Source organism: Phalangium opilio, unplaced genomic scaffold (genome assembly GCF_054372755.1).
Source record: "Phalangium opilio isolate 3A_F unplaced genomic scaffold, DU_Popi_V2 ptg000024l_1, whole genome shotgun sequence".
Classification (NCBI taxonomy): domain Eukaryota; kingdom Metazoa; phylum Arthropoda; class Arachnida; order Opiliones; family Phalangiidae; genus Phalangium; species Phalangium opilio.
Genome location: NW_028324155.1, coordinates 7,097,895 through 7,117,680, shown reverse-complemented (window position 1 = coordinate 7,117,680; position 19,786 = coordinate 7,097,895). Strand labels below are relative to the sequence as shown.

Here is a 19,786-nt window from a genome sequence, read left to right as displayed (position 1 = left end):
TTGAAATGAAGCATACGCCGGTTGCATTACCTTACTCAAATAGGTAGTATATAAGGGTGTCGAACTACAGCTAAAAGCAAGAACAACCGCAATTGCGAAAACCTTTGGTGGACAACCCACCCTAGGGAGGCTAGACGTTTCTCGTAACCCTAGCTGATCGCCGCGAATGTCTTAAACCAAACGATGACTATGGAGTTAGAAGCCAATAAGACAGATTGGTGTCTATGTGGAATAGACGGAAGACCAGTAGATGGTGGTGTTTAGAAGCCAGTATGTACAGACTGGTGTCCAAGTGGGATGGACGAAGACCAGAAGATGGTGGTGATTAGAAGCCAGTATGTACAGACTGGTGTCCATGTGGGATGGACGAAGACCAAAAGATAGTGGAGATTAGAAGCCAGTATGTACAGACTGGTGTCCAAGTGGAATGGACGAAGACCCGAAGATGGTGGTGATTAGAAGCCAATGAATACAGACTGGTGTCCATGTGGGATGGACGAAGACCAAAAGATGGTGGTGATTAGAAGCCAGTAAGTACAGACTGGTGTCCGTGTGGGATGGACAAAGACCAGAAGATGGTGGTGTGAGAACTCAAATAGAGTAGCCATTTCCGTGACTGTGAAAGCAGTTCGGAAATGGCGAACACGTTTGCTCCGATTTGGAAACTGCGAACGCGGTCACGTGGGTGTAACAACAGACACACACACAGACAGACACACAGACACACAGACAGACACACAGACACACACGATCGTTACAGAACCTCTCCGTGACATACGTCACTCGGAGAGGTAAAAAGGGTTTTGTTTTTGTAAATAATGTTGTTGTTGAAATTAGGTTAAACGCGTTTCTGGTGCTTGAAAAACTCTTAGTGAAAAGAGATTATTAAATTTAACAAGAACGTCTTAATCTACTGCCTGAATATTACGGCCTCAAAAACCAATTTAATATTTATTGCAGTAGTAGAAATCGGAAACTTTCTGCCTTTTTTCAGAAGGTTTAATACAGGAATGTTTACCGATTTTTCATGCAGTTTTACATTGCATTTTAAGTTGATTAAATGGTCAAATTTATATGCAGACGTTGCACACTTCATCCTAGGAATACCCGTACTTAAAGGGGTACAATTCTGCACGTGAGAAGTTTCCGCCTTATAAGGGAATAAGTTCTCTCAAGGTGAAACCTTGCTATGAATATAGCACTAAATGCTAATAATTCTGCGGAATAGCGAATGCTCAAACATTAATTAAACAGCAAAACCATACGAGTATTCGATATTTCAATTATGCCTCATGAGTGGTCAAAATGTAGCTATCCATAGTATTTTCTCCGTCAATATAGTATTATTACTACTACTATCCTACTAAAAAACTCCCACTCTTAAGGGTGTTATGCGACACTCTGAAAGGTGTTAAGCGACACTCTTAAATGTGTTATGCAACACTCTTGAAGGTGTTATGCGACACCCTGAAAGGTGTTAAGTAAGACTATTAAAGCGGTTATGCGACACTCTTATAGGTGTTAAGCGACACTCTTAAAGGTGTTAAGCGACACTCTTAAAGGTGTTAAGCGACACTCTTAAAGGTGTTAAGCGACACTCTTAAAGGTGTTAAGCGACACTCTAAAAGGTGTTATGCGACACTCTAAAAGGTGTTATGCGGCACTCTAAAAGGTGTTTTGCGACGCTGAGAAAGGTGTTTTGCGACGCTGAGAAAGGTGTTATGCGACGCTGAGAAAGGTGTTATGCGACACTCTGAATGGTGTTACGCGACACTCTGAATGGTGTTACGCGACACTCTGAATGGTGTTACGCGACACTCTTAAAGTGGTTACGCGACACTCTGAAAGGTGTTACGCGACACTCTTAAAGTGGTTACGCGACACTCTGAAAGGCGTTATGCGACATTCTGAAAGGCGTTATGCGACACTCTTTAAAGTGTTATGCATTATCTTAGAGTGTGTGATTTAACACCCTTTGGGTTGTAAACCAACACTGGAAATGGTGTTGAATTTAGCACCATCAAAAAGAGTTAAAAAGGTGTAGACTTACACCCCTATTTCTTAGAGTGAAGTACTTAAGGCTCCCTAAACGGTCAATGAAGATTGGCTACACGACTTCGACTGTTTATGTTACAGAAAAATGGTATAAATTCTTTCTTGCAAGGTGTGTGACGGCCTTAAGACCGAGGAATTGTCACGTTAAGAAACGTGACGCTCAGTTCTGTGATCCTGGTGTTAGACCTAACTCGTCGTTTGTCTTCGAGGTAAGGGACACCGTATCCCAATGAGAAATTACATTACATTTAACAAAGAACAGCGTTATAAGTTGTTCACGAGTACCTCAATGTTAACCTCAAGGCATATTTCGAATGAAACCAAACCATTTTTCAGTATACGACCCTAGCTCAAAATACGTGACGAAAATTGATCAAGTACGCTACACTAGTCCCTGTACCAATTCCTTTTAGATCTAAAGGTATTTACTATTTATATAGAATACTTCAGAACACAGTTCCCCATGTCTTCCACAAAGCTCCCTGAAACACCATAGCGCAGTAACCAATCGGGTCATTTAACCCAAGAGTTAAAATCAGATTCAGAATCCCAGGGTGCGCGAGTACTTGAAAAACTACAACGTATTAGATTAATTCTTCAAGTATACCTGACACAAAATACAAAAGAGACTGAACCAAGGCTTAACGCTAGGGGGAAAAAGAAGTAGACACAGAAATGGAAATAGCTTTACAATGTCGAGCTAATATCGATTGCACGTAGCTCCATGGTCTTTATGCATCGCCCAACCCCGACTGTTTTGAGCTGCTTTTTTCTCTCTCTCTCTTGGCTTTTTACCGTTTTTCAATGGGTGTACGGTCAAAATATTTTATTCAAAGGGACTGACTTTTAAAGTAAGGGAAATATATTATTATTCACCTATTCGTTTTCGATAAAAAAAAATCTACTTCGCATTATATATATATATATTTTGAAATTCAAGACTCGCTTTTATTCATTACATGTGTATGTATGTATGTATGCGCTTGCTTAGGCAAAGACTGGTTTGGTTTCAAAGAAAAGCTTTTTTGAACAGGACTAATTCCGAGGGTACAGACATTTACCTTTACTACTAATCGAGTCTTTAAGAACAGTCTAAAGCCTTTGTACTCGCGCATTAAGTGTTTGTAAATGCTTGGTACTATTGCTCAACATTCGAACAAAATGTTTGTAAAATCAAAATGCTTCCAAAGTTACAGTTTCGGATTTAACTGCATAACTAAATCCTGGATGCATTCAAACCCAAGTTCTATTGCTTATATCCGACCCCTCGAATTTTGGGTTCCATGAAAAGATATAGCAAACAGAAATCTTACATCAAAATAAATTGTGAGGAGTTTTTTACGTATTTAACTTATACACCCTTTAGAAGTTTAGCTCTTCTCTTTGGATCTCCGATTTCATGCAGTACAGTACATCTTTCTTCTTCAGATCAAAGAAAAACTCTTTGTATTGGCGTTAAGATATTCGCGTGTTTCCTTTAAGAGATTAATGTTGAATTTTTTTTGGGCTTCATCTTTTCTGGGGGGTGCAGTTCAATTCAATACCACCCTCCTCTGATATGGAATTTTATATATTCCTATAAATGTACATAAAGAAAACTTGGGAAGCTAGATATGATTGGCGAGTTTTTTCCCCAGTTTTCTTTTCAAAAGTAGGTGGAGTTTCGTTTGTACGTAGAGACGCGTTGAGGTCAAAGGGCAGTCGCATAAACAGCTAAAGGACCTTGGGGTTGATAACCCTGTCAGTGTCGTTTCTGTATAATCTTACTAATTACGCACACCAATAGTTAAGAGGTTTAGAAATTTGTACGAATTTTCGTAAAAAGAATGGATGGCTCGCGTATAAAGTTACCAGTTGGTCAGCAAAGCGTGAAAAGGGCACTCTTTATAAAGGGTGGAATGGAAAGGACATGAAGGGGTGGGGAGGGAGGAAGGGGGGTTCAAGGTTTTTGGGTATAGGGGGTATGGAGTGTGGTTTGCTCCGATGCTTTTTTGAGCTGTGACGGCTAAAAGTAATTTGATTGTTGGCGGACTAATTCGTCCGTCTCGCTTCTTTGACAGCGTCTCTGTGTCTTTCCATTGGAGCAGAAAAGCTGGCGTCGAATCACTTCTAATTTAGTCCGCGCTTTCTTTTAGGGTTCCCCTTTTACAATTTCTTTTTTTATTTCTCCTCTAGGTTTTCCTCGATGGGTATAACTTTCTTCTCTCTTTTCTCCGTTCGGTTCGGGTTGGCGCTTTCCCGACGTAGCGATTCCTTTTAAAAAGCGACTAAGACAAACGCCGCGCTTTCCTTTTTGAAGCTGAATTATCGCTTTTTGTTTGTCCCAAGACCGTTCCTCTTTAATCACGTTAAAAATTTCCGGTACTAAACGCGCGTATCCTAGGATATCTCAACTTAAAAGCTACGTGGAAGTAAGCGTGTAATGCCAAGGCTTAGTGTATAGTCTTACCGTTAGGGTCAATGACGTAAAGGAAATTAAAGAAGTTTCATTGGTTAACGAAAACAGCGCAAATAAGAGATATAATTGGGGTTGACATTCATGGTGTGTTAGAGTTAATTTAGTTGGGGTTTAAATTAGGTTTGGTTAGATTCAGTGGTTGCTGTGTTCTAACCGATAATTGCTAAGCCTTAGCCATATACTTAAAATCATTAAAATCGAAAGAGAAAAATAAAATTTCAATGCCACGGATCTTATAATCTTCGACCTTGTAAAATTAACGGGCTCAAAAAAATGGGCGTACATGATTAATGTTCAGATAAAATTCTTCCAAAGGAAATTCAGAATTCCTCGATGAAACCTGACAAGTGAAAGTGAAGAATGGTTTTTCGACTATTCACGTGATACTGGTGGTGGTGGTGGTATATAGGGGAGGGGAGGGGAACTTGGCGTATAAACGATTCCCTGATTATAACCGCGGGGTCATCCGTGTCAATACCAACGACACGCATGCCTATCTCGAAGTCTTCGAGATAAAAACTTGATGAGGAAAAAACGTTGCATGGCGCAGGGGGATAAGAATAAATTCGGAACCGAAGTCAGTAGGAATCAAAAACCGTAAGCCTTGGCTAAAATAATATAGCTTCGATACCATGGTGTTTTATACGGTTTACTTTGGCGCATGTCCTTGCTTGTCACGAGCATTCAAGTTGGGAGCGAGTAGTCTTAGATTGGACGCGGATGACCTACATTGACACCGGATTGGCAATCGAGCCGTTCAAAGTTCTGCCTCCCCTGCAATGCTAGTCATCTTGTCACTGGTCAAATGTTGCGATGGTGCAGGGGCCATCTAGCTCGCGTATCGCCTTCCAATTCAAAACAGAAAATGTTCTTCAAAAGGGATTAAGACTGGTTGGTACACGTACCACCCATCAGGGTACTACGTATCAGGGTTGTATCCTGTTCTAAGAAAGCTAGAAGTTTTCTTTTCCTATCGTTGTGTTTATAAAGAAAATGATTAACGAGGTTGAAGTTTCAGTCCTATTAATCTAAAGACGTATTCTTAAAGGAACCACGATGTCTCTAAAGGTCTTTTCCTTTTCAGGACAACGAAAGAAAGAATGAAAGAAAGGACGTTCTTTCAAAAGAAAATCAAAAACATAATCAAAATAATCCTTAAGAGGATTAGGCTTAGCGTGGAGCAAGTTGATGTTGTGACATAGATTAATTTCACAGAAATTTCTAAAGTTGATAAATTATTTTTAGCCACAATGGGACACTAATTTGAACATTGACCATAGTATATAACCGTGTCTGTGAATTTCAAGTCGTATCGATTTTGGGCAGCGAAAACTTTTGGGTAACCTTATTTTTTGACCGTTTTCTTAGACCAGCAAAAGGCGGGAAAAAATATAAAGCGGGAAAAACAACAGCGGTTACCACTACAGCTTTCTCTCTATACGAAAAGTATTACAAAGAAAGAAGTAACCCTTGGTTCGTTGGCTACAATCTTAACAGTATACTGCACCACCATCGATGGTATACGACACACAAAAGGAAGGAACCAGAGTCTATCCATAGTTTTTCAGAGTTTCTCCGATAATCGCGCCACGCAGTGATCAATTTCTGCTGCGGCTGACACATCAGGCGTTCTATATGTTCTATACTCTTCTCTTTACCAAAGCTATAAGAAGATCTCTACAGTTTTTGGCCTATAATCGGATATTTCCCAAAAAGATACTCCTTTTTTCTCTCTCTCGCTCTCTCTTTTGTTGTTTTCTGACAAGGGGCTAACCGTATAACGTCAAACTATACCAAAGTCGTTGGGGTCATCAGTTAGGGTCTTCGTAACAGATGGGGTTTGGTAAAAACCAACCATGTAAGGCAGGCCTAACTTTCTTCCAGAAGTTCTAGAGAAACTGTCCCGTTTTACCATCAGGTTCCCCCATAGCTGCAACACCCTTAGCGCCTATCCTATTTTCTTTTCGTTAGATTAGTTTGAACTGGATTTTCGTCTTTCTTTCGGGTTTCAAGAACTCTTGGTAAAAATGTAACTAACGAACACCTTAGTAAATAAAACTTTACCTCTTGAATTTTTAATGAATTGTTCTTTAAACGAACCATTAAAATGTTGTTAAAGTTAACAGTAAATTTAAGTAATACGTATTTCGCTGGTGTATTGATGGTGGGAAAAATGGAGGGATGTAGCAGTGGGGGGAGGGGGCGTTGATTAATGAAGATTTATCTCTTTGGTGCGCGTTCGAGTCTAAATATAGATCGTCAAAAGATAAACGCTAACGAAATGATGGCGTGTAGTTGACTGACTATCCCTATCGGATATTCGTTAAAGTCAGGCAGTTGATGAGCTGCAGTCAACGTTGAAGGCAAACCCCGGTCGTCCGGGATGAAGATAAGTGAGCGATGAGTTATGATGGCGCGAGCGACGATACCAGAGGAAAGGGGGGAGAAGCAAAAGGGGGCGGGGACTTAATGAGAACAGCGCGTCCATCTCTGCAGTGATGACGTAGGCTAACGAGGCCAAGCTATTTAGGATGACTTTTATTTAATAAACAATAATAACAATGTTGTTTTTCATTCAACATTGGATTGAAAAATTCAAATTATATTTTTTTCGATTCAACTTGCTTCTCTTGACAAAAAGCTATTGAATAATAGCATGGATACATACATTGTATCATGTTAAATTAACATTATGTTATACAATATAACCGAAAGGGACGTATTCAAATTCATCACCCAAGTATAGGGTATATCTTATAATAATAATAATAAGTATTTTTAAGACATTTATTACCGACTAAGAAATTTTTTTTATCTTTTAGCAAGTAACGAATAAATCTAGTTTTCCATCCCCAAAAATAAAAAATAGATGACGTTCCCATAACAATGGACAGAGTATAAGGGTGTCCCCCTTGAATGACAGGTCCCTGCCCCTTGTACCATAAATATTTACAGATATGCCTTTTGCCGCTTCTCCTTCTTCTAAGGCGGTCTTCTAAAAACCCAAGAAATAGTTTCAAATTTCCATGACAAAAGCCCAACCGAGTCATTCCTCATATTTTTATCTATAAGTTTTTTTAAAAGAAAAAGCCTCCCATGCAAGGTTCGTGCTGGTGGTCCCGGGAAGAGACTCAAGGCGTCACAATGCAATATCCTATCAACTGTTCGGGGCTATCCTTTATAATAATTGATAAAGAAAGTTATACAAGACACGGTAGTAGAACCTTTCTCCGAGGAAGAAAATTCATGCAATGCAAACTATCATCCATTCTTCGTGCCGAGTTTAACCAATAGATCTTGTTAAAGGTCTCATATTCCCTGTTTTGGGGATACATATTACAATCGACATGAATTTAAGGCGATCTTTTCGTGAATAATGTTAGGGTTACAACGAGTTGCTTCGTTGGAAAGGGGGGGGGGGAAATAGGGCTATGGCGTATTCAAGTCTCTCACAAATTGTAGAAGTGCATGGTCCCAACTGCTACAATATTCTTAGTATATTTTAACCAACTCTCGCGTTCCATCATAAAAAATGTGTATAATATTTTCATTGAATATTCGTTTAACAAGCATTTTACAAGCGTTACGCATGCGTTATTCGCGTCAGGAAGAAGAGGAGGTCAGGCTATGGATACCCATAAGTCACATCGTCCCTCTCTCTTTCTCTTTATGTATACAACAGGTTTATGTATGTTCCGGACTGTTGGGAGTCAAGTCGGTGCATGGGAATATCAGCTTAGCGGAGCAAGTACTGCGCAGCCACACCAAGAATCTAGAGAAAATCTGTTTCTCATACGTCGCCAACGAGGAGGATGCTCGTGAGATAAGGACGTTTTTTTTGCATTGTAAGATCATTTTTCATAATTTTAAGAAATACATATTTTGAGAAGTCTGAAAACTTCTAATATTTCTCTCCAATATCAATATAGGATCGTCTACAGTTCAATCGCATTGTCGGGAAAAATTAACAATCTCTGTATACTCCTTACAAAATTTAATCATTAAAGTTATTTCAAATCAGTGTTGATTATTATCCTGTTGTGTACATAAAAAGTAGTCTAAATAGTTTTTTATGTAACAACGCGAGATAAAGAATAGGCCAAAATTTGTATATATAAAGATAAGAGAAGCTTGCACAGGAATCATTCCTACGCGCGCCGTGACGGTGATAAGTTCATTTACTATGTATTAAGTTTAACGTTTAATGTGATCATTAATAAATTTATTTTAAACTACAACCATTACGTTTGTCAATGTCGGCTCTTACATAAGTTAACCCCACACACAAACACAAAAATTGGCGACGGACACTACGAACTTTTAAAAAAAAACACGCGGACGTTGACGTTAGACTCATCATTTCCGTTACATCGGGAGCAGTTCGCACACAAACGACATGGCTTCTGGTCGACTTTTTGACCCTTTCGATGAAAATCTGGAAACTTGGACTATTTACGCCGAACGACTGGAATTCTTTTTCCAAACTATGGGCATCACGGACGAAGATAAGAAGAAAACACACTTACTTACTTGCGTTGGCTCTACAGTATACACGACTCTTCGAAGTATCCTGAATCCAGTCACACCACAGGATGCCGCCTGTACTTACGCGACAGTTTTGGACACGTTGAAAAAGTTTTACAACCCCATTCCGACTGAAATCGCAGAGAGGGAAAAATTCTACAACAGATCACGTCATCCCGGAGAAACCATTGCCACGTACCTCACAGAGCTACGAAAGATGAGTGAGTTTTGTAAATTTAAAGACCTGGAAACAATGATACGTGATCGTTTGATATTTGGAATCAATAACCAACAAATCTACGAGCGACTGATTACTATAAAGGACATAACCCTGGAAATAGCAACGACCACGGCAATCTCCATGGAAACCGCTGCCCGAAACTCCAGAGAATTGAAGCAAGGCCCTAACGCCAGCTCAACAGTAGTCAACGCAATACACAATCGTAGACGCAGATCTCACGCTAAAACGTCACAAGTGAAATCTCAAAACCCCACGTTCAATCCACCAGCGAGGAAACCGGATCTTACACACCAACGTAGTTGCATTCGTTGCAAGGACTCCAACCACATACCGTCAAGTTGTCCATACCTTAACGCTACGTGTTTAAAGTGTAACAAAAAAGGCCACATCGCCAGAGCATGCCTCGCCGAGAGAACGTTTTCCAGACAACAACGTCACAACACGAATTTGATCACCTCGGAAGAACCAATGCAATTATCGACAGACACCGGCAAAAACCATCAGGAACACTATGGATACGAAGTCTTCCACCTGAAACCCGATGGAGCCTGCTCGAAACACGAAAAACCTCCGAAACCAACGATCATCGCATGCGAAATCAATGGCCAAACCACGCATATGGAATACGATACCGGATCCGCATATTCCATTATGCCCATGGACAAATTCAAAACTATATCTACAACGGAAGACATAGAACCTTTCACGGAAAGAACGCTTATCGCCTACAACGGGGACCCTGTAACCATCCTTGGACAAACCACAGTCCACGTAAACTTTTCCGGACGATCAGCGATGCTATCACTATTAATTGCCAGTGACAACAGACCCACCATTTGCGGTCGAGCATGGATTTACTCTTCACTACGAATTGAAGACCCTGCATTTCAAGCTCTCCACGTCAACCATATTAATAGAAATAATCCTGAAGTAACGGCAATCCTGGACAAACACAAGAAGCTATTCTCAGACACTATGGGTTGTCTGAAAGACGTCAAGGTACATCTACACACTAAAGCAGGAATCACACCCAAGTTCTACAAAGCCAGAAGCGTACCATACGCGTTGAAGGACAAGGTCAACGAGGAACTGGATAGACTGGAGAAAATGGGGATCATTGAACCAATTCCTCATTCCAACTTCGCCACACCAATAGTACCAGTACTGAAACCTAATAAAACAGTGCGGATATGCGGCGACTACAAGATCACAGCGAACCTGATGATCGATACGGAAGTTTATCCATTACCCAAGGCTGAAGATGTCTTTGCCAAAATGGCTGGATGCAAAGTTTTCGCAAGACTTGATATGCGCGACGCATACAACCAGTTAGCCCTGGATGAAGAATCAAAGAAACTGGTGGTCGTTAACACGCCGAAAGGATTATACGCCTACAACCGCCTACCTTTCGGAGTTTCATCAGCCAGCGCTATATTCCAGAAGCAAATGGAAATATTACTTGCCAAGCATGATGGTGTTTGCCCGTTCCAGGACGACACACTCATCGGTGGAAGAGACGACCAAGACTGCTTAAAAAGAATAGATCAAGTACTAACAACACTAGAAAACGCTAACCTACGCTTACGCAGAGACAAGTGTTTATTCATGGTACCCGAATTGGACTTTCTGGGCTACAGACTCGATCAACACGGACTTCACCCACAAGAGGAAAAATTGAAGGCCATAATGGAAGCGCCGTCCCCAAAGAACGCCGACGAACTACGCTCGTTCCTGGGATTATTCAATTATTACTCGAAGTTCATACCGAATAACTCTACGCTGCTGTCACCACTATACCACCTTCTGAAGAAATCCGTAGCATGGACTTGGGGAGACGATCACGAAAGAGTGATGAAAACAGCCAAGCTCGCTCTTAAAAACTCCAATGTACTAACGCATTTCGACACAACAAAGGACGTTCTACTCGCCTGCGACGCGTCACCTGTCGGAATCGGCGCAGTTATATCGCACATAATCGACGGTGTAGAGAGACCGATTGCTTTTTCATCAAGGACCCTCACCACGGCGGAAAAGAAATATCCCCAGATAGAAAAAGAAGCCCTCGCACTAGTCTATGGAGTGTCCAAATTCAGAGATTATCTACTCGGACGGACATTTACTCTTCTCACGGATCATCAACCATTAGTGTCAATCTTATCAGAGAAAAAACCTATATCACCGATGGCCGCCTCCAGACTCCAACGATGGGCACTTCTCCTATCATCACACAACTACAAGATCGTATACAAGAAAGGGATACTGAACTCAAACGCCGACGCCATCAGTCGTCTACCATTGATAACTGACGATTTCACTACATCTCAACCTCAAGAATATGTGCTACTACTTGAAGATTTGAACAACCAACCAATTACCACTACCACGATGATGAAAGCAACATCACAAGACCCAACTCTACAGACAGTCATGGGATATTTACTCCATGGATGGCCGTCGAAATCAGAAATTGAGCCCGAATTAACGCCCTTTTTCAAGAAAAGAGACGAACTATCCATTGCGCACGAAATAGTCATAACCGGATCAAGAGCCGTTGTACCAAAAAGTTTGCAGCCTGCAATATTGCAAGAACTTCACACGACGCATGACGGCATCGTTCGTATGAAAAATAAAGCCCGCACAACCGTTTGGTGGCCAAAAATTGACCAGCAAATTGAAGAAATGGCGAGGAATTGCAAAACGTGTAACGAAAACGCAGCCATGCCACCACGAAACTACAATCCTTGGCCAATCACCAATGAAGCTTGGGAAAGAACTCATATTGACTATGCCGGTCCTCTTGACGGAAAATACTTATTCATCATAGTCGACGCACACACCAAATGGATTGAAGTCTACATAAGAGATAACACCTCATCTGAATCTTCAATCACAGCACTAAGAGACCACGTTGCTAGATACGGGATAATGAAGACATTGGTCAGCGACAACGCCACGTCTTTCACAAGCGAACAATTTAAATTATTCACGTCTCAGAATGGTATAAAACATCTTACGATCGCACCATACCATCCAGCTTCAAATGGACAAGCGGAAAGGAGCGTCAGAATAATCAAAACGTCACTTAAAAAGAACCCCGGACTAACAACTGAAGAAATCAACGTCTTAAATCATGGTTTCGACACTTACAGAAAAGGAACCCTAGCACAACGTTTGGCACGAATCCTAATCAACTATAGACGCACTCCACTGAATTCTGGAAAGTCACCGTCCGAACTACTTTTCGGGAGGAATATCACAACAAGACTAGACCTACTTCATCCGAAAAATTTATCTACACAAGAAGTTCAGACGTCACATGAAAAGCAACCGCACCATCGATCGTTCGATATAGGAGATGCAGTCTATGCCAACGTTCACAATCAATCAAGAAAAACCACATGGCTTCCAGCACTAGTTACTAAACGACTGGGTAATACGATGTACGAGGTCAACTCTGAAAACGGGACATTGCGAAAGCACTCAAACCAGCTACGAGGACGTTCATCTAACAGCGATAAACAAGAAACTGATCCTGAGCCTGAACCATACAGCTATCCTTTAGATTTTCCGGAACCTACAATCAACGAATCAGGAGGCACGACCCAAAGGCAAACTTCTGAACAAGTCATCCTCGAGTCGACTGATCAAACCATACAGCCGGAACCTTCTACCTCCAGCGTCATTCCCATTCCTGTTGAAGCAACGTCCATAGCCAAATCTAAGTCATCGACCTCAGAACCCTCAGTACCTGCCGGATCTACCCTTACCAACGATAACGACATTCAAGGAAATCACTCCGCTCAAGTCAGACGAACTTCCGGCCGACGAATTAAACCACCCGATAGATTAGGTCTTTAAAAAAAGGGGATATTGTTGTGTACATAAAAAGTAGTCTAAATAGTTTTTTATGTAACAACGCGAGATAAAGAATAGGCCAAAATTTGTATATATAAAGATAAGAGAAGCTTGCACAGGAATCATTCCTACGCGCGCCGTGACGGTGATAAGTTCATTTACTATGTATTAAGTTTAACGTTTAATGTGATCATTAATAAATTTATTTTAAACTACAACCATTACGTTTGTCAATGTCGGCTCTTACATAAGTTAACCCCACACACAAACACAAAATATCCGTATAGATTTTGTTTTGCAGGAGGTATGTTACAACGACGACTGCCATCTGGTTTGCACATGCGCTAGCTATGAATGGAGCATACAAGGAAAACCAGGGAGTATTTTATTATTTTAAAAGTATTTATTTTGATGTTAAAAATTGGATGTAACTAATTTCCAGAACTATAGCGGGGATGGGCGATTGAAAACCCAATTTATTGATAATCTATGATGCAAATGAATGTCCACCCTTTATAGCAAACCATTCTCAGGGATAGGAATAAAGCGTTGAATAGCCCGAAAATGTGTTTATTACGAAAGTATACGAGTATTAACAACTATGGCGGGAAAAAAAGAGAAAAAGGGTAACCGCACAATTACGTTGTTTTCCCGCGAGAGAGAAACAAACGTATAAATTGGTTACGTGTTATACGCGCCTCCCCGCCCCCTCTTTTCTTTAGCCTTTACTACAGCGCGCATCACAAAGGCCTCGGGAATGGTATACCGATGCGATGCGATGCTATTCGAAATTGCGTCGTGATAAGAATACCGAATTGACTATACACAGCCATAGCTGCATGTACGCATGCATGCACTGCATTGGGACTCGCAATAACGGTACCACAAACAAAATCCACACAAAAGGCATAAAGCAAAGGCTTAGGGGATTCCTCGAAGCGTGTTACTTGAAGTAAAAACCATTGAGGGTAAAACAATACCACCCGACTAGCACTACCTCTAGCGGTGCTTCTTGGCACGAGGGAAAGAACCCAAAAGGGAGTCCACCCCGCCCCTGTAATGTTTGCTTCACCTCTAGAATTAATAGAAAGGTCTACAGATTGAGAATAAAAATGAAGTGGTCATTTTTAGCAGCAGCATCACTTCAAGTAAGGATCTTTTAATAATATAAATATATCTCTTTCTGTATACGATGTAAGGAAGAGGCGGCAATGGAAATAAAGCCCAAACTCACTCGCATTCCATCTCTTCCACGGAACTATTTAATTTGCGGTTTCTAAAAACCGTTCTGAAATTCCGAGGCTAACCGTGATCAATAACGCTCTCGGCGGCTCCGAGAGTACTTTTTTATATTAAAGGGCCTGGAGAACAAGCGATGCCATACCCAATTTACTAACCCGGTTACCAAGTACGGGTCCTCGCGATTCCTTTAAACCTAATACGAGGACCCAAGGTCGAATACCCCATCCTTAAAGAGCATCTTTTTTGACGCATCTTCTCCCCTTTCTTCGAGGCTTTCAGCTAGTAGTGCCTTGGATTCTCCAATTTTCTTTCACGCTAGAGAATGCGTTTATATACGAAACATTCTACAGCCTTGAAGAATATATATGATTAGAAACAAACTTCTGTAGAGGTTCCCAGAGAGAGGAAGAAAAAACCCCTTTTCCAAAGAAAGCTTTCTTCACCGCTATGCATACAAAAGGATATGTTTTTTATTTATTTCTTCCATGGAGAGCTTGCTAGCTATAGCTACCTTACCAAACCCGCTCGCGAGATGAACTCGCGGTTAGTGTTGTAGAGTTGTAGACATTTTCCAAAGCCTTTTCTGATTAATGTTCGCACCGTATAGAGAAGAGATGGGTCATAGCGAGAAATCGACCTTTTTTTCCCTAACCCATATCCGATTCCCATCTTGAGTTTCTACGTTTTAAGACGGAATTGGTCTGATTTGCGCGTTCTGAACATGCACGTGCTGTTCCATTTAAATTTTCAAAATTGGCTTAGTGAAATTTAAATCTTATGTGCTAAATGTTAGTTTCTTAAGTTATCTAGTGATTTTCCCCCAGTCTTAAAGATTTCTAGATGTAAACGTATAAGACCTTACACGAGAAAACACACGACGGCGAGCGGTATACCACGATGGAAAATCTAATTTGGCAAAAAGCAACATTGCACCGGAACTATACCCTAGAAAGATTGAAGAATAGATAGTAGGGGAAGATTGTAGTGCAGGCTAGAGTGCACCAGAGTACACGTAGAGTATATATAGTGTATGGGGGCAACCTTTTATACAGTCTTTTTCATCTCCCATCCAGGCGGTGCGCAGCGCAAGAAGACGATCTCGTTTCCTCCCGCTCCGCCGCGAATCCCAAGGCGCGCGCGAATAGAAGCTACGCTATCCTTCACTGGGCTGCTTGGGCTAAGATTAACAGAGCTTTCTGGGGAACTGAGCGAAGATTAGTGTCCGAGGACGTAAATCAAGACCCTGACAGGTGTCGGTATCAATCACTTCGGAGAGAGGTTACCAAAACTAGCGGTGTAATCTCCTAATTACAAATGTACTCCCTTGTTTCTCCATGATTTTTCAAGCCCAATATCCCACCCGTATCACCAGTGTAACGGTCAAAGGTTACGAGATTAAAAAAAAATAAATATTTAGCAGACGATTTTAAGTTAAGGCTTAGTGGATGTATTTGAACCATTGATACGCTGCAATGAATGTACAATCTTCCTGAAGAGATGGCAAATGGAATGGTTGCCAATGGTTACCGCCTCCATCTCAATATAAAACAGGACATGAAAAGGACATCTGCTTACCAGCATCGCAATTATACAAACTATATAATTATCTTTATGTTCCTATATAATATCTTCGCAGTTAATTGGTACGACGCAACGATACAAAGATGCTAAACACGAAATTTTGACTTCAATACCCTCAATTTATAATTTTAACTCTAAGCCTAAAGAACCCCTACTCCTAACCCTAAGCCTTGGTTTCTGGTAAATTCCCTCCCCCCCCCCCAAGAAATCTAGATCGTACCCCGAGGCGAAATAGCTCCATCTATAACCCAAACTCGGAGATACCAAATTAATTCAGATATCAAATAAAAACATCAAAAAATTTAATTGCAATGTTTTAGACGATAAAAACGGCCGTAATAATAAAATTTAAACGCTAACATTATCAATTGATTTAACGCTAACGCTAAATTAAAAGTAAATTGTTTAATGTTTTCAATAAAATATGAAAACGCGCGTGTAAAAGTTCCATTACGTATAAACACACGAGCAAAAATTTAAAAACCGCGAAATGTTATAGCCAGCTGATTTTTATTATCTTAGAGAACGCAGTTGGTAATAAATACTATGGCTTGGATTTGTAGGTATGGCTGCCTGCTTTATGCCCCCCCCCCCTTCATCATCGACCTCTAAATTAGAACTCGGTACCGTAATAGGACCAACACTAGCAGCGCCATCTAGGTAAAACTAGGCCAGATCAATAAAAAGGAGTGGTTGTTTTGGCAATCGCGCACGGAAGCAATGCGGGAAAGCGATTGGAAAACCAAAGGGGCCACCACGCCTCGTGGGTGTGATTCCAGAGTTCGGACTAACCTTAAGGCGGTTTAGGTTATTCCCCTGCCAAACCGGAAGTCTTCTACAAGGTCTGCATTTGACACCGAGATCTCCTAGAAGACGTCACGACTTACAGGGGCACCGTAAAACTAACCTTTATAACCACGCAACATTCAAACTTTGACTGGTCAATTTATTAGGCAAATTTTCATGGGGTCAGGGGTCATACTTTCTATGAATAAATGTATTTATAATAAACCTACTAAGACAGATGACGAACCCTGCAACTGTCTATAATTTACTACAAGGACCACACCTTGAGTACCTACTAAATGCAGTCACACGCTAATAACAAACAGGCACCAATTTGGGAGGTAACTCCAGGTGCAAGAAAATTATAATGACATTTAAATAAAAAAATATTGGATACAGTTTTAAAAAATATATATATACAACTATATAATTACCATTTAAAACCACCAAGGAATAACCTCTATAATTATCTAGAATTCTATAGTAGAATTTCTTTGAAGTTTTTAAAGTTAAGTCAGAAAATGAGTATTTAAGTATAGGTACCGTAAGAAGCCATTTTCTTAGTTACATTGATTAATTGAATAAATACCAATAAGTCGGCATACTTAAAAAGAAAGGTATCAACTTAGATTACTAGACTTCAAGATACTTTCAATTAAATTCATTAGTACTAATGTATCAAAGATTTCCCAAATTAACCAGCCAATATCTCAATTAAATTATATAAGTAATTATTACGCAATAAGTATATAACAATGTTGCAAATTATCATGTAATTTGTTGTGTCGTACGTAAGGCTCTCATGTTACCTATGTACGTATTTAAAAAACAATGAAATTAATTCGTACCGAAACTGGTTTCACTAAATAACTTCATTAGTTTATAATGATGATAATTTTTTTAATTACGAGGTAATTAACTGAACGCGTGAAAAAAATAATAAAAGATATTAATTTTTTTTAATATAGTGGTGAAGTGTGAGATTGATATATAGGCGAGTGGGAATTTCTTTAATTTTAGTCTGGTCTGTTATTTTATCATAATTAAAAACTCCTTCAATTAAGACATTAACGAAAAATATAATTTAAAAATAGGAATAAATTAATATATCGGAAATCAGTAATTTATTTCTTTTTTCCTTGTTAATAATAGGCATATCTCCGTCTCAAGCAATTATCTAATTTAAATAAAATAATCAAAAATAATTATTTCCGTTAAAAATAATTATTTTCAACACCCAATTAAATTTTAATCGACGAACATAATATTTATTTTTTAGTTGTGGTCAATTAAGAAATATTTTTCACGCGGCGTAAGTCATATGTCTAGCGTCTTTGAAGTAAATTAAGTAATTATCATAAATTATAGCCATAAGATTATTTATTCAACTTTAAATGCTATATAAATATATAAGATTGGGTAATAAAAAGATTAGCCGCATGTCGCGTGGCGTTTCGCGCCTTTTATATAGTAAAACCCGGTTGGGTCATTTATTTGAGTAATAGCTTGCAGGGGTTCCTGTGGTCGCGTAAAATAGCCATTGCCATTGGTGGTAACAGTACATGGTCGTTGAGGGGACTTTCTGTATACCATTATATGGCATTTATCACATACAATGATGAGGTTATGGTTTGTCCCTTGATCTTTAGAAGAGTGTTTGTAAATATCCCCTGTTATTTTAAACAGTAATTTTCAGCGCTTGCAGAGAGTATCAAAGGGTTCAAGAGGCTTATGGAAAATACACCGTGATTTTCAATTACAGCGGCGTAATTCAATGAAAAACCTAGGCCTAATTTTGCTGGTAAAGTCGTGGGCTTTAATTCTAAACGAGCTACAAATGCTGTACATAACACATTTCATCCAGAATCAAAATAATTCTCCGGGGAAGTAAAAACAAAAAAAAAAATGTGTTCAAAACTTGTAATGAAATCTGACGACTGCGGAACAGCACCCTTAAGTATAATACATCTGTTTTCAAAACCCATGCACACAGAAACGTTGTTAAGGAAATAAACTAACTTCCGAAAATCTCACTCGACATATCCGCTTTGTAAATCAAACCCTAGTTATAGTGGAATCCGATCCAAAGGGGCGTTCGTTTACAGTGAAATTCACTCATTCAAGATACCAACAAGAAGAAGGCTAGTACTATCAAGAAACCGTCCAAAACTAACCAACAGTCAAAAAAGTGACAAGACTCATTTATAATCCTCCGTATAAGATTCCTCTCAGTCAGTATATAGGAGAACCCTGAACAAATGTGACAAAGAAGGGAGAGAAGAGAAAAAAAAACCTCTACGCAACTCATTACTATTTGGCGCGAGATAAATTGGCGGGAACTTAATAGACCAAAAGGGTGATGCCTAGAAACGTGGGTATACCATGCCCGAGGAGCTAGCCCAAGTCTTAGCCTCTTCAAATTTATACACAAGGAAAAGGACGTTTGGAAAAGAAATTGAAGGGCCAAGTTGGGAAGACAAGATAGAATAGTTCTTACAAGAAATACGAAGGGTAAAAGATGAAGTATATACACAGAGGGGTTATAGGATACGAAACGATACTAGATGGTGTGGTGGGGAGGGGGAAAATACCCCATACCCCATCTACCGAACCCCTCCTATTGCAACGCTACGGATATTTTTCTCCGCTGATGAAGGCCAACTAATGGTTTCCTTGATGGTACTCGAGGGGGTATAGCGAAGGAGGTTGGTTGATACAGAAGTCGAAGAAGTGGAAAAAAGGAAAGGAAAAAAACTACAGCAGCGCCACTCCGTACGCGTCGGGGGTTATCGGAAAGAGGGTGGGGTTCCGGAACCCCAATATCTTACCCCCCCCCCAACTCCCCTTTAGTAAGTAGCATTGCCATGTCACGCAACGCAACGCGAGGCATCATGGAATCGTTTCGTGATTCGCTCCTGCATCTCAGAATTTAACAAGAAGAAAAAAAAAAAAAAGAATTTGGGATTGATGAAACAGGAAATGTGGTGATGGTACATTCATCTTTGACATTTTTAGTCGATGTTAGGGTCAACATTCGAAGGATG

At 40.0% G+C, this 19,786-nt stretch overlaps 2 protein-coding genes and 1 long non-coding RNA gene across 18 annotated transcripts in view; 2 read left to right on the top strand and 1 right to left on the bottom strand.

Moving 5' to 3' along the window:
* LOC149692538 (uncharacterized) overlaps positions 1 to 8,533 on the top strand; it is a 54,301-nt gene extending 45,768 nt beyond the window's left edge. For 2 of the 3 annotated variants that reach the window (XR_016382722.1, XR_016382721.1), the window contains exons 2-3: positions 8,196 to 8,358; positions 8,443 to 8,533. Coding sequence is in view for 1 of the 3 variants with exons in the window: in XM_089868320.1 (XP_089724446.1) it covers positions 2,103 to 2,264; positions 8,196 to 8,358; positions 8,443 to 8,444 (327 nt within the window). In the remaining 2 variants the exon portion in view is untranslated. Of the gene's footprint in view, positions 1 to 2,102; positions 2,265 to 8,195; positions 8,359 to 8,442 lie in introns of all 3 variants that reach the window. The other variant, XM_089868320.1, reaches the window with a different exon arrangement.
* The window catches only part of LOC149692534 (uncharacterized), a 211,215-nt gene that overhangs the window by 77,261 nt on the left and 114,168 nt on the right, over positions 1 to 19,786 (bottom strand). The gene's annotated exons all lie outside the window — the stretch shown is intronic.
* Positions 13,417 to 15,791, top strand: LOC149692537 (uncharacterized). Its single transcript, XR_016382700.1, has 2 exons — positions 13,417 to 13,759; positions 13,856 to 15,791. It is a non-coding gene; the product is annotated as an uncharacterized LOC149692537 (long non-coding RNA).